This window comes from Chelmon rostratus, chromosome 23 (genome assembly GCF_017976325.1).
Source record: "Chelmon rostratus isolate fCheRos1 chromosome 23, fCheRos1.pri, whole genome shotgun sequence".
NCBI lineage: Eukaryota > Metazoa > Chordata > Actinopteri > Chaetodontiformes > Chaetodontidae > Chelmon > Chelmon rostratus.
This window is the reverse complement of record NC_055680.1, coordinates 17,853,436-17,868,719: the sequence shown is the minus strand read 5'-3', so window position 1 is coordinate 17,868,719 and position 15,284 is coordinate 17,853,436. Positions and strand designations below refer to the sequence as shown.

The 15,284-nt window shown below is 43.1% G+C and overlaps 2 protein-coding genes across 4 annotated transcripts; one reads left to right on the top strand and one right to left on the bottom strand.

Moving 5' to 3' along the window:
- Positions 1-1,360: 1,360 nt before the first annotated feature.
- LOC121626198 (cyclin-dependent kinase 12-like) lies at positions 1,361-10,284 on the top strand. The gene is made up of 11 exons (XM_041964526.1): positions 1,361-1,528; positions 2,314-2,508; positions 2,904-3,088; positions 3,184-3,296; positions 5,540-5,679; positions 6,167-6,255; positions 6,556-7,154; positions 7,203-8,799; positions 9,134-9,227; positions 9,312-9,465; positions 10,020-10,284. Exons 1-11 carry the CDS (start codon positions 1,361-1,363, stop codon positions 10,136-10,138), a joined length of 3,453 nt encoding a protein of 1,150 aa, XP_041820460.1. The 3' UTR covers positions 10,139-10,284.
- Positions 10,285-10,619: 335 nt separating this feature from the next.
- Positions 10,620-14,774, bottom strand: LOC121626838 (endochitinase A-like). 3 transcript variants are annotated; one of them, XM_041965539.1, is made up of 4 exons: positions 14,671-14,774; positions 12,888-12,965; positions 11,930-12,096; positions 10,620-11,300 (listed from the first exon to the last, which is right to left on the bottom strand). In XM_041965539.1, exons 1-4 carry the CDS (start codon positions 14,681-14,683, stop codon positions 10,941-10,943), a joined length of 618 nt encoding a protein of 205 aa, XP_041821473.1. In that variant the 5' UTR covers positions 14,684-14,774; the 3' UTR covers positions 10,620-10,940. The 3 variants fall into 3 exon arrangements, with proteins under 3 accessions (XP_041821473.1, XP_041821475.1, XP_041821474.1); XM_041965541.1 differs by having other exon boundaries at positions 11,930-12,060; XM_041965540.1 differs by lacking the exon at positions 14,671-14,774 and having other exon boundaries at positions 11,930-12,029; positions 12,888-13,050.
- Positions 14,775-15,284: the final 510 nt, after the last annotated feature.

Below are 15,284 nucleotides of genomic sequence, written 5' to 3'. Positions count from 1 at the left end.
CTGACAGCAGGTGGCGGTAGAGGGGTTGTGGAGGCCGGAGCCTGCCACTGATGAGGAGCCGGTTTATGTTGAATGGAAGCTTGTTGCTTTCAGGGGACAAATAAGATGCTCACCCACATGTAACACGCGTTGAGGTCCGTCATTATTAAACGTCCGTCTTGCTTCTGTTCAGGAACTATGCACACAAACAGATTTTTGAAGTTACTGGATCTAATTTTTCAGTCTGATTTCTGTTGAAGTCCAAAAAATTACTCAAACACTCAAATAGCATTATTTCTAGAAATGATGTGATATGTTCATGCAATTACAGTGTTAAGGAAGCAAGTTAGTGTTAGCTTGTGACGGGTTTGCTAACTGCTAATTTCATTTAACGAAATATAAAAAAAGAAAAAAAAACGCCGTCTACAGACTCCGCAGCGTCTGACGTTCGGCGACGTGCTGACGTGACGTTATGGCGCCGCCTGTAGCGTGGCGGGGGGCGTTGCCATGGCAACGTGTTGGGTGACAGCAGGACACACGCACACACACGCTGGTGATCACGCTGATAACGGAAGCTCATCGATTTTTCAACGATTAAGGAATTCCCGTGTAAGGTGTGTGTGCGTGTGCGTGTTTGTGTGTGTGTTTTGTTTATATTCTCTCATGTTTCCAGACCACTACAGTCTTTTTTATCTTCTTCTGTGGTGTTTTTTATTCATTATCGTCCCTTTGATGTTCACTAGTTCAGAGGAGGAAGTACTCAGATCCTTTACTTCAGCAAAAGTATTAATACTACACTAAAAGTACTCTTTTATAAGTTCAGTTGAACTAAAAGTTCTAACCCTAACCCATTAGTAAAGTAAAGTAGTTAAAACGGTCAATTCAATGTAGATAGTAACATGAAAATAACAGTACGAGTACCTCAAAACTGGAGTAAATGTACTAAGTTTCCAGCACTGAGTATTGATCTCATTGTATGTTTAACAGCTTGTTGAGTGTTTACATTGAGACCTCGACCGACTGCAGCAGTAGAGCAGTTTTCACATTAGTGTGTCAGTGGTGTGTCTAATATGTAACATATAAGAATCTGTACCTCACACAGGCCATTTTTTCTGCATATGAAGTACATTTTACTTACATAGCTTACTTACAAGTACTTTTTGTTGATGACGCCTCTGTACTAATGCAGGACTTTTGCTTGTAATGGAATACCTTTACATGTTACATTTACTTAAGTTAAGGATCTGAGTATTTCTCTATCTTAACGCTAACTGTCAGTTTACAGTAGATGCTGACGTGTTAACAGCGGTAATAGATTTGTAAAATGTGTTTTTGATTGATTATTAGTAAAACGTTGTTATCAGCTTCTGTTTAGAGTCTGATGGAGCGTTACGAGTCTCTGGGTCTGGTCGGGGAGGGCAGTTATGGCACCGTGCTGAAGTGCCGTCACCGAGACTCCGGCCGCCTCGTCGCCATCAAGAAGTTCATGGACTCGGACGATGACAAGACGGTGAAGAAGATCGCTCTGAGGGAGATCAAGCTCCTGAGGGTACCTGTCAATCAATCCATCAGCCAATCAATCACTGAGTCACCGAGCATCGAGCGGCCTGTATGAGCAGGAAACCTGAGTGAGGCGAAGCACAAAAGCAGCCTGTCAATCATAAGACAAACAAACCTCAAACAAGTCAGAGTCAGATTCTCACTTGACAGGAGAGGAAACTTTAGCAGCTGAGAGCAAAAATTCTGAAAAAAATATTAGAAGTCTCATCTTTAATACGTCAGTGTCTTCAAACAGGACAGAGGACGGTCAGCTTTGGCACTGATAACAAGAAATGATGCTTGATTGTAGGAAATTTGGTTTTCATCATGTGAACAGGCAAAGAAAATGCAATGGTGGCTTTATGTTATTGTCCTCAGAGGAACCATCTCTGCTCTCTGTGAGCACCGACAGATGGATGATACTGACCCTCCGAAGCTTTTTCACTGCTGTGAAGTTCACTGTTTCATACGCTGTTTCAGAGCTTGAGTCAAAGGAAGAAAACCAACTGATGGATGAGGCTTCAGACGTCATTTCAGAAAGAGTTTCATTCAGTTTGCAGCTAAACTCTGTGATCAGCATGTTAGCAATTGGCTAAGCTAATGAATATCAGATTATTTATATGGTATATTGTGTAAATATCAAAAGCCCAAAAGCTTCATGAGACTTCATCCGCTCATCACTAGCGTTCAGTCAAGGTGTCGACCGGCTGTATCGTAGACCCACAGTGTGTTTCACCTGTTTTTATCCAGAAACCATGTCCAGCTTCCTCTGCTCTCGTCTTTTTAACCATTAAGCAACTGCGTCATGACAACCTGGTGAACCTTCTAGAAGTGTGGAAGCGCCGCCGCCGCTGGTACCTGGTGTTCGAGTTCGTGGAGCGAACGCTCCTGGACGATTTGGAGCAAAACCCGAATGGACTGGACCTGAACACCAGCCGGCAGTACCTGTACCAGATCCTGAGGGCTGCGGCCTTCTGCCATGAGCAACATGTGAGGACACCTGTGTGTGTGTGTGTGTGTGCGTGCGTGCGTGTAAGCACAGGTCTCAGGTGCGTGTGAACTCTGGTATTAGTTGACCCGACTGGCTTGAATGTGGCTTCAGTGCAATCACTGTCCACAGACTTGAAACAGGTTTGAATAAAATGATCCTTTTTTGGGTGATTACTGGTGTTAAAACAACAAACAAGTATTTCATAGAAGAGTCCCACACAGCCCTGAAACTGAAACTGAGACCCAGACCCAGCCTGTGCTCATGTCCTCTAGACCTGATCCGGCTGATTCTGCCAAACTCGTGATCTTTTGCGATTTTGTGACCATTTCCCAGACTAATGCTTCATGTCGGATAAAGTGCCTCTTCTTCTTCTTGTCTCCTCTCTCCTCCCAAGATCATCCACCGGGACATCAAACCAGAGAACATACTCATCTCTCAGGGGGGCGTGGTCAAGATCTGCGACTTTGGCTTTGCTCGAACCATGACATCACCCGCCGGGGGGGGGGTCTATACTGACTATGTGGCCACTCGCTGGTACAGAGCCCCTGAACTGCTGGTGGGAGACACCAAGTATGGCAAGTAAGTGTTAGCGTGTACACCTGAGGATGTGTTAGCGTAGACTGTCTGTTGATAAAGATGTTAATGTGTGTGTGTGTGTGTGTGTGTGTGTGTAGACCTGTGGACGTGTGGGCTGTTGGTTGTCTGTTAATAGAGATGTTAACAGGTCAGCCTCTGTTTCCTGGAGACTCCGACCTTGACCAGATTTACCACATCATCAGGTGCTTCGGTAAGAAGACACACCAAAACATTGGATCGATAAAAATAGAGAGACAGCAAGCTCCAATTGTGGCAGTGGCAGCAAGCAGTGGCACTTCCTGTGGCAGCATAATTCTGCCTCGGCATTTGCCAGTATCTGTGGCAGCTGCAAATGCCGCTGCAGCGGCAAATGGGGCAGTAGCCACAGCAAATGCTGGTCATGAGTGTTTTTCAATGATACATTTAGTGATATGATTGGGCTGCGGGATTAATTAATGAATAATGCTGCCATGAATTAGTGTGTATATAATTAAGCTTGTTGTTTACGTGCTGTGTACTGTTTTTTAGATATATGACCAGTATAATATACATGAAAATACATGATTTGTTTCCGCCTATGGCCTGAAAAAAAATAAAAATTAAAAATGACAATGAATCTCAATTGAATCTGCCAGGGCAAGTGCAGGTCCTGAGTGTTTTTCCCCTATACAGTGATGCGATTAGGCTGCAGGATTAATTTATGATCAACGCTGCCACACATATCTATATCTATATCTATATCTATATATAAATTAATCCCGCCATACACGTCTCTGTTTTTCATACCTTGATTAGTTTCCAAGAAATAAACTGCGTCTCTGAGATGTTTTTTTAAAATGTGATCCTTGTTTGCCAGTTCTGGTGGGCGTTGATTCTCCACTTGATACCCTCCAGGGTTGCCAGGTATGGGGAGCAATTAAAATATTGAAGCCTCAAACCCGAAATGTGTCAATAAATCTGGCTTTGTCATTAAAACCGTATCCAGAAACTTTGTTGAAACAAATTAATCTAAATTTCAAAGGATGCATTTCTGACAGATTATCACTTCTGTACTTACCTTGCCTTTTATCCTCCTTACTTGCCAACTTTGTCCCTTAAATAAAACAAAACATGGGCAAGGTTCGCAAAAAATCGGCATATTGTCTGACTGCACACACATAATGTATGTAGGAGCCGAACTGTGTCACTGGTGGATTATTCGTCTCTTGATTTGCTTGGTCTGGTTGCCACGGTGATGCACAGGGCTTGGGTCACATGGGCACTGGGGATGATTGCCGTAGGTGATGTAGGGAGCTGGTTTACCTGTTTTTTTTTATTTAGCAGCACATATAGTAACTCACCCTCTCTCTAAAGAACGTGATAACATGATAAAAACGCCTGATTAAAGCATAAAAATAACAGCTTAAATTAGTGTGTGTGCGCGCGCGCGCGTGTGTCTGTCCGTGGCAACTGCCACGGCATTTGGCGCTGTCCTCGCAGCTGCGACAGTGGTAAATGCCGTGGCAGCTGCGAGGACAGCGCCAAATGCCGTGGCAGCTGCCACAGATACTGGCCAGTAAGGACAGTGAACAAGCAACCAGAAGCCAATACCAATGCCCCCCTCTTCAAGACCAACATGGCAGGTATTTAATATATATATATATATATATATATATATATATATATATAGATAGATAGGTGGATAAAACACTGCACTTGCCCTGGCAGGTCTGTGGCAGATTCAATTGAGATTCATTGTCATTCTTTTTTTTTTTTTTCCAGGCCATAGGCGGAAACAAATCATGCACTTTCATGTATATTATACTGGTCATATTTTTAAAAAACAGTACACAGCACGCAAACAACAAGCTTTCTGAATTAAACTTAATTACATATAGTTACATTTAATAAAAAAAAATATTTGATTGCTTAATTAATGCTATTATATACACACTAATTCATGGCAGCATTACTCATTAATTAATCCCCCAGCCCAATCATATCACTAAATGTATCATTGAAAAACACTCAGGACCAGCATTTGCTGTGGCTACTGCCCTATTTGCCGCAGCACGCCCGTGGAAGCTGCCACAGACAGCAGCAAATGCCGTGGCAGTTGCCACTGACACTGGCAAATGCCATGGCAGCTGCCAGAACAGTGGCAAATGCCGTGGCAGTTGCCACAGATACTGGCAAATGCCGTGGCAGCTGCCACTGACACTGGCAAATGCCGTGGCAGCTGCCACTGACACTGGCAAATGCCGTGGCAGCTGCCACAGATACTGGCAAATGCTGTGGCAGCTGCCAAGGACTGCGGCAAATGCTGTGGCAGAATTGTGCTGCCACAGGAAGTGCCACTGCTTGCTGCCACTGCCACAATTGGAGCTCGTCCCTGCTGGAAAAATATGCAAAATCTCCTCTCTAAATCCTCTCAGTACAATTGTTCTGATTGGGTTCTCCCCTTTTCTATGGCAGGTAACCTAACAGCTCATCACCAGGAGCTGTTCTACAGGAATCCCAGCTTTTCTGGAGTCAGACTGCCTGAATGTTCTGGCAGAGTCCCACTGGAGCAGCGCTTCCCTACAATCACAACCACCGCCCTGGACCTGGCACAGGTACAGTTTAGTTAGTTTACAAATACTTAAAGTAACCTTACATCTTCAAAAACATACAGACTACGTATGTGATAAAATTGTTCCTGTTCTGGAGAGTTGATTCAGACATCAGGGCAATAGGACGGTAGCATCCTGATGAGTTGATATGTGTCAGCTGAAGACGCTGCTGGCGTACTGGTTTACATACAAGCAATGGGTGTGGGTGGTATGGCGAGCATCATATGCCACTGTGGTGTGTGTTTCCTGTTCAGCTTTCTGTATCTAAAAAATGACTCCTAAAATCTCCCCAAAATGCACGTTAGATGAGGTGAAACCGCTGACTCAGAGCTGAATGTCTTCATATTGATCACGTGATTCATTGCTTGAGAAACTGGGAATCTTTGGAACCATTAGAGGATCTGCAGTTTTCATTATTGTTCATTATTCAGTTTCATATCTTAAGTTAGATACATCGGAGTCAGTAATACCACTTTGTTGTCTCTTTCAGAGTTGTCTCCAGATGGATCCAGAGAGACGAGCTCAGTGTTCAAAACTGTTAGAGCATCCTCTGTTCACACAAGACTCTTTCCACATCAGGTATCTGTGTCTCTGTTATGTGTGATTTATTTTTTTTACAAATACACTACAGATGCAGAGCTTATTGTATCTAAGAACTTCTTCAGTTTTATCATGGCTTTAAATACATTACCTAGTCTGCTAGTTCTGTCCTTAGAGTAGGCTACGCCTTGAAATGTGTGTTAGCCTAGCTTTGCTTGATGAAGCTACCTTTACTGAGCAGTAGTGATCCAAAGAATCCAACCATCGATCCTCCTGACTGTCGAGTAGCCTCTGAAATCATGTTATTGACTTGCTACATCAATCTATGTATCTAAACAGGGTTTTGGAGGAGCTGAATGCTAAGATCCAGAAAGACCACAGAGAAAATTCTACCCTTCCCAAAATAGCCAAAACCTCAAGACGGAACAAGGATGAAGGCGATGACAAGAACCGGAGAGGCAAAGACAAGAAACAATCTGACGACATGGATGAGAAAGTCAACAAGGAAAAGGAGAAGAGAGAGAGCGGAGAAGAAAAGATAAGGAAAACAAAAGGCAAGCAGCCTTCAAAGCCTCCTACAAACATCTGGAATACCCCAGAACCTTTGATGTCCAAACAGTCCAAAACATCAGGCACCAAGATTATCAATAATGCAGCAAAAATGACAGTGACCATGAGAAGTAAACCGGGAAAAGCCACAGGTTCGGAGCTGAGAAAGGAACCTGAGATTTCTAAACCAACTAACACCCTTACTTCTGATTCATTGGAGGCTTCAAAGACTGCAACAGATCTGACAGACAATAACACAACGGTAGCTAAACCCAAACATCGGAAAGTTGCTTCCCCAGAGCCAAGAACGAGTCATTCAAAAAATACCGAAACAAAAGACAGAGACTCTACTGGCTTGCGTTCCAGTTGCTCAGACAACACTGTGTCAAGTGTGACTGAGAAAAGTATGATGGACATCTGGAGATCTTCTAAATCAGACCCAAGTCAAGATGTTAGGAAGAGCTGGAACAACTCAAACACAAAGGTTCCCAAATTGACAAAAAGCTCAACCACTGACCATTCAGATGAGTGTTCATCTCCAAAAGCTTCTTTGAAATCAACCATGGATCCTACAGACACTAACCTGACACAGAAAATGAGACAAATTTCCACAACAGAATATCCTGAAGGGGCTGCAACAGCTGTAACTGCTAAGGCATCAAATAGTGGCCAAGTAGAGACAAGCCTGACACTGAAGGAGTCTCAACCACCCAGCAATGACCGCATTGAGGGTACCGCCCCAACTATCCCTTCTGCCGCCAAGCCATGGAAGACAGCTACTCCTTCAGAGCGTCAGACCAATCATTCAAACATGGACACAGAGCAAATACCACCCTCTGAATGTCCAAAAGTCTTACCCTCAAACTCGCCAAACAAGCCATCTAAGACTACCTCAAACTCTGGCCCAAAATTGACCAAAGACAGCACGTCTTTGTCCACCAGCCCATCCAAGACTCTTACCTCAGATCTTTCAGTGCAGTCCTCTACAGGTTTTATAGAGGCTAGTCATGCCCATAGCGCCACAACACTCACTAAAGGAGCCCTCCAAACTGGCTCATCTTCGGATACTAAACCCATAAATTACACCACGTGTTTACCCAACAAACCTTCCGGGGGCCTTCCAACAGACAGTGAACTTGCAGAAGTATGTATCGCAGCCAGACATCAGCAGGATAGTTGTAATACTTCAAACAAGGACATAAAGGAGGACCATGGATGCTTCAAGATGAATCTGACCACTAAAACAGCTGCAAACCACATTAAGATAGCCAATGCTTTAGATGGAGACTGTAAGGAGAATCCTGAATCTTCTGAGCCCTGCAGCATCCATCAGCAGAGCACTTCCAAGCCCAAGACCCCTACAGAATTCAGAACAACCTCAACCTCCATGCTGAGTGAAATCCCTAAAAACAGCATGTCAGAAGGGACCACTATCCCGAAAGCATTAAACGTCTCAGATAAAGAGAACAGAGAGGATTTAGCGCTTCAGTCAGTCATCAGTGCAACAACCAAATCTTTAGTAAATAAGACCTCAAAGAACCACAGCAGTAAAGCTGAACCTAACGTGAAAGCCTTGAAACCTCCTCGTTGCAAATCTTTGATCGGAGAACCTAAAACAAAGCTCATGTCTTTTAGCAACCACACCAAGTACGCCCCAGCCATGACTCAGAAAACCAGATTTCCTATAGAGGCGAGGAAGAATAGAGACAACCCAGACAGAAAGACCACAACAAATACATCCACCATGGCAGAGTCGACTTCATTCACCTCTACAGCTACTCAGGACCACAAAGCTTCGACAAGAAGTTCTACATTTCACAACGTGGACACTGCAGACCATAATGAGTTGGATTTCAGTTTATCCCATTCCTCTCCTCCTCCTCCTCCCCCTCCCCCCTCCTCCACTCCTTTACTCCTCCCTCCATCTTCCACGCCCCTTATTCCCTCCTTCTCTGTCGTCAGTACCAACAGCCCAGCCACCAGCGAGCTCCTTCCACTGGGGGCAGGTTTCCATCCTGGGACCCACAGCCTTTGGTAAGTGACCTAAAGACAGTGTTTTGACATCATATCTGACGCAGACGTATCCTTTAAACTTTACCACAGTGAAGGCTGAGTGGTGTAACATGTAAACTGTCAGTGCCTCAGTTAGCGTGCGCTGCATTTGTCCATTGAGGTTTAACATGGACGGCTATGCTAACAATTATTAACCAGTTTCAAGGTTTAGGACCAACATAGAGCAGAACTTGACCAGCTTTGTTTAATCTGTAGAGGTCCTTTTGGTCCCAGCTGAGTTGAGACCACAACTCTTCACTTTTAATCCAGTGTAATGAAGCATTTGCTAGAATGTGTTTCTGTGTGTGTGTCTCAGGTGTGTCGACAAGTCAAAGCATCATGGTGGCATTTACAGCCGACTGGCCCAACAAGCTCTGTCCAGCCACGTTCCAGGATCACTGTCAGCACAGGTAACTGTGTGTGTGTGTGTGTGTGTGTGTGTGTGTTTCACTTGTTATGTCATAATGAAGGATGTGCTCTTCGTCTCCTCTCAGGTGTCAGAGAAGAGTCTGAGCTGCGAGCGCTCCTTCCCGTCCGACCGCTGTCACCATGGCAACAGCGATGGTATTACAGTGACCAAAAAGAAGTCAGACATACATTTCCCAGATCTGAGGAGCTCAGTGCTGCCGGAGCTCAGAGGAAGAGAAGGTGCGCACACGACACACTTCAACACTGTGCCGACAATTCAGCAAATCAAAAGAAAACACAGTAATGATGCTGGACGTGTCTGGGCCAATCAGAGGACAGTCTCCTTATGTTAATATTAACTGTACCTCCACATTTGGATGAACAAGGCATTAAAGATAAGAAAAATCAGTCAAGAAAGGTTTCATCACAAAAAGAAACACAGAAAACCCCCAAAATCCATCAGCAGCAGCAATGAAGAGCAAAATGTCTCCAATTTGCAATCATTTCCCCACTTCGCTTGTCTTCACATTAAAATGTCTGTACTCCATCTCACTATCTGTGCATCAAACTACACTTTCAGTCTAAAATATGCTTTAAAGTAACTAAACTAAACTGAAAGCATGTTAACTATTGACTGCAACATAAGAAAATGCACAAGGAAGTCATGAAAGAACTCAAAGAAAAGAAACTAGTTGTTTCCGGCTTCACTACACACTGAATGTTAGATAATACGTACGAACAGTCGAACTGTTGGACCGCTAAATAAAGTGATCAGTCCTCCGATGTTTTCTCAGGTAAACACAACAAAGGCACCTCCAAAGACCAGAGGAAAGACAAACATCCGGCGCCGTCCATTCCTCTGTCAGAGCCACAGCAGCACGGATACGACAGTACGGATCCACACTCATCATAAAGCTGAAATTTAATAAGCTCATATTAAATTATGAGATAGAATCAAGAATGATAATTTCATGCTTCCAGCCTCACAGATTTGCTGCTTTTCTTTGAAGTATTTTAATAATGTGGTGGTTTGGACTGTTGGTTGGACTTCACACTGTGGCCTCATTGTCACCACATTTCCACTGTTTTCAGAATTTTTACAAACAATCAATAAATTAATGGAGAAAATGATAATCAGATGAATCAATAATGAGCGTTAACATAAAAGACACCTCTGTCTGAATGACGAAACAGCTTGATGAAGCCAACAACATTATGTATTCCATGTCTGAAAGGAGCTAAAAACACTTCTTAACAGGGTTGCTAACGTAAAGACCAAAATGCTAATATAATCATACAGATATCAAATGAAATAACGATGCAAACACGAGAATAAAATGATGACCTTTGAGCATCTTTAGTCAAAAAAGAGAGTATGAAAATTTTATTGATGACAGTTAATCAGAGTATTCCAGCTTTGGTTTATCATGTTACACCTTCATAAAGCAGCGAACAGGCCATTCCTTTGTTCAACAGCACATTACAGGCGTCTCACGTGCGTATTACATGAATGAAGCTGGTTTCGTTTATGGCGGCAGGAACAACAACATACAAATTCATGCAAAACTTTCACTGGCTGCTATATTTTTATGATAATCTCGGGATTTGTCATGTTTTTAAAGGAAAAACCTTTTCAGAGAACAGCAGCAGGTGCCAGTCTCCGTCTTTCTATCACTTAGCTTTTAAAAACGCCATAAAGATCAAAATCCATCATTTCAAGACTCGTCACTTGAGTCCTCTGATGAACCCGTTTCCCATCTTTTCTCCTCCCTTCTACCAACTCTTTTCAGCAACGTTGCAGCTAATTCATCGCTTTCTGACGTACTGTAACCTCTGTGAGGCGGCCCTCCTATTGGCTGAGAGATAAAACTGTTGAACCCTGGGAGAGGACCAGCTGCATGTTGTCTGCTATTGGCCAGCAGGTAGTAGAGGAGGCTGTTAATAGAGTTGGAGTGGCTGTCAGTGATTGGTCCTGCTGGAGCTGGCTGTGGCCTGATTGGTGTTCTGGTGTGTTTGGTGTCTGGTTTCCTTGGTGGTGATTGGACGGTTGGCTTTTTGGTTGTGACCACCACCTGCTGGAAAATTATACATAACAGATAAGAGATCTAGCGCCATCATGGGGTTGGCATTTTCACTTTTTAATTGAAACGTCTTGATGCCTTAAATACCTAAAAAACAGTAATATTCCTATCAGCCTCAGCAGTATTTGCTATTTAGTGCTAATTAGCATATGTTGTGAATATACTGAACTAGCACTGTGAACATGGTAAAAATTAAACATGCTAAACATCAACATGCTAGCAGTATAACTGTGAGCCATCAGCCGCTATGGCTGTAGACTCTTGGTCTTCATTCAGATTTGAAAGTGGCAACATGGACGTGAATTTAAGATCATTAAAAGACTCTCACTGTATATAATGTTTTTATTTTATGAGTCAAAGTCAAGCTATTTCAAGGCGATTTCACCTTAAACAGCAGCATATGTGAAGACCACGTCAATCTGTGTGCTTCTTTGTAAATGCATGTTACAAGATGTCGCCCTTGAAACAAACATCTTGTACTAATACTCAACACATAACTAGTATACATGAGTTGCAGGAGGTCTGGGCTTTTTAATTAGCTAGCTCGTTAAGAGTGAAATTGCTCAATCTGTGTGTTTTAGGGACAAAGTGAAGCTACAGCCAGCTCTTCATAATGTGATTACCTTCCTGGTGACGAGTGTGGTTGTGGTTGCAGTTGTTGTTGTTGTAGTTGCAGTTGTAGTTGCAGCTGTGGCAGTGGTGGATTTGGGATCAGAGAAAAACCTGCAGGGGTCCACAGCAGAACCATCAATCTCTGGAAGATCAAAAGGCAGCCGAGAGAAGGACCGAGCTGATGGAGAGACGTTAAGTAATCAACAATAGAAACTGTCCAAACAAGCCAGAAGTGAATACTCCACAGATTAGTGGTCACTAATTATTTAAACCCAGTAACTGTAACCAACTGACAAAGCTAACATTAGCTCGCTAACATATGACCTGTTTAGAGTGAACAGTCACGCAAATAAATGCTGTTTAAAAAAGATGTTAACCAGGAAGATGACATTTAACAAAAACTGCATTACAAACGTCAGGTAGCGAATGAATGTCCTTAACGAAGGCAGAACCAGATGTTTCCCGCTCATTTCTGAACGAACGAACGAACAAAAAAACACTCACATGTGAGGAACTGGATCCTGATAATTTGTGATTTAGCATCTTGTGACTTTTGACATTTTTATAACTAACCAATTAATGAATCAGAACAATAATTAATATTTTTGTTAATTATAAAACAATTACATGATGGATTCTTAGACTGTCATAGGTTCAGTTTGCCTCCTCTTCATGCTGCTCTGCAGTGAACCTTTTTCTCACCTGTACTGAGATGACCAGGTGCTGCCGCCTCTTAATGATGAGCGTGTCTGTGTACATTAAGGTGTCAGTGCTGCTATCTGATCTGTCAGTCGTTGCTGCATATTTCATGATGACAGGTCTAAGGTGTGTTTGTCTTTTGTCTTGTCTTTTGCGAATCACTTTGGTCCAGTTGTGGCAGCTGTCTGCTTTTTTATCTTCTACAAATCTTTAACAGTACAAATTAAAACTGGCTTGTGAACAGAAAAGGATGAACGTGCCGGTACTCACCGTGATTCAAGCTGATGCTCCGAACTCTGAGGAAGAGGATGAAAAAGAGAGACAGGGCTGCAGACCTGCAGGGCATGACTACACATGGAGGGAACCAGACGAAGAAGAGCAGAAGGAAAAGAGAAAGAGAAAGCAGACATGAGAAAATCAAAGTGTTGAAGGAGGGCAGACTGCAGACTGACTGAAGAAGAGCTGAGATGAGGAAGGTGATGGGGGGTGAAAGGGAGTGGAGAGATGAAGGGAGAAGATTGATAATGTCTAGACTGTACAGGTTTGTCTGAGCAGATCTGTCCTGGTTTGTGGTTCTGCGTTGCGACACAGTTAATCCTCAGTGCTTTTTTAAACTTTGTTCACTGGTTTGCGGAGCAGCAACCAGCAGCAACGCCCTGCTTCACCCTCACACACACATTTCATCCCGACTTCACTCATTTACTGTTTTCACACAGTGCCACACCGACACGTTTTTCCATCAGCGGTCCCAGCAGATTTTATCAGGTGGAGCTAGCTAGCTAGTTAAGCTAACACGCTTTAGCTCTGTCACTTGGATGAAGATACGGCTCACATTTTAATGTTTTGTTGACGGGGTCTTAAATATGCACCTGATGGCCACATACATGATGTTGTACTAAAAGACTGAGGCTAAAAGTAACATGTAGCAGGCAAGAAGTTAGCATGCACATTAGCTCTAGTAAATTTTCGGTGTATATATCAGTCTGTAAACTGCATGTTTTTTTCTAAAATGAGTACGAATGAGTACGAGCCGCTAAGTTTGGAAAACGCAGCACTTTGTTGGAGGATGTTGACAACGTAGCAGGACTGTAGACGTCTTAAGAGCAGGACAGAGGCGCTAATGTTGCCTAAACTCTGATAGCATTCAGGACTGGCTTCCATTTATGAAAGCCAAACTTTTACATGCTTGCTGTCTTTAGCTACAGTTGCTAAGCTATGATTGGACAGTTGCTTTTGTTGAATATTTACACTCAGTATTTCCTGGTGTGACTGTAGGTAACTGAGCCGACAAAGCTAACATTAGCTTGCTAACATATGACACATTCAGAGTGAACACATAAATGCTGTTAAACAAAGATGTAAACTGGGAAGAATTTAAATTACATTTTACAAATAATAGCAATAATAACGAAATTTTAGTCCAATATAAGTTTTTGCTAAATGACCAAAATAATGTCAGTTATGCAGTTCGCATGTGATTGGACACCTTTCCTGTTCAGGAATGGCCAGTTGGCCATTAAAACCAGCAAAGTTGTGTTACATCAAACCAACTTCTCGTTGAATTATTTCAAATTAATTTAGCTATTTTTTTCTTCTTTAACGTGAAACTTACGTTAAATATGAAGGCTTCTGTGCTGATATCAGTGTTTCGTAGCTTCTCGTCCACAGTGATGGAGTCCTAAGCAGCCAGGTGTTTTCCTGTTTGGAGCCGAATCATTGAGCCTGAGGGAAACCTGGCAGAGAAACTCGGACTTTCCCTGCCAGGTTTTTTTTTTATAAATCCCTGTTAATGACTTTTAGCCTCGTGGCAGCTGTGGTTCAGTTTGTCAAGGATCCACACCGCTCTTCAGTATTTACCTGCCAGCATGATATTTTATGATACAGCAATTCCAACCGCAGCCAAGATGACAAACAAGACAACAATATTTATGATTTAATTACGAGTGTATGACAGTCGTAAACCTGAACCTCTCCCCGTTCTAAAAAAAAGATTCATCCCTCTTTTACTCTCATCCTCAGCTTTAAAATTTCTACTCTTTTATTCAGTCTGTACCTGTAGTCTTCATGGAGAAATGATCCGTGTTAGATTTTTTGGGTTATTTTGCGGAGAAAAACCTGCTCAGCTGTCGATCAGTCAGTGCCTTGCTCAGCGGCACGTTTGAACAGTTTATGGAAGCAGTTAAGCCCTCGTTCACTCCCTCCAACACAAGGTGTGTGTCTAGCCCTCGACCTGTGTCCCTCCTGCCATTACAGGCGTGACTCAACTGGAGCCAGACGTTTCACAACATCACACACACGTGCAGGGACTTTTTAGCCACGGTCGCTATGGAAGCGGGTGTCTGCTTACACACACACACGCCTACTTTACAGCCAGCTGTAGCGCTCTAATCTTGTGTGTGCACGTGTTTCTGTTAACGATCCTCTCCCATTATTATGTCATATCCACACAAAGGGCGCGTTGCTCTGTGGAAGCAGCGTCACTCATCCTCCACCACCATGAGGTTTAAATTTCTGATTTCCAGTGAAATGTCCCAGCAGCTATTGGATGGATTACCATCCAGTGGTTGAGACATTCATGGTCCCCTCAGGATGAATTTGAACATCTTTTGTTACCCTTTAACCTTTTATCTAGCGCCATCATCACGTCAAAATTTGCCAAATACTCGA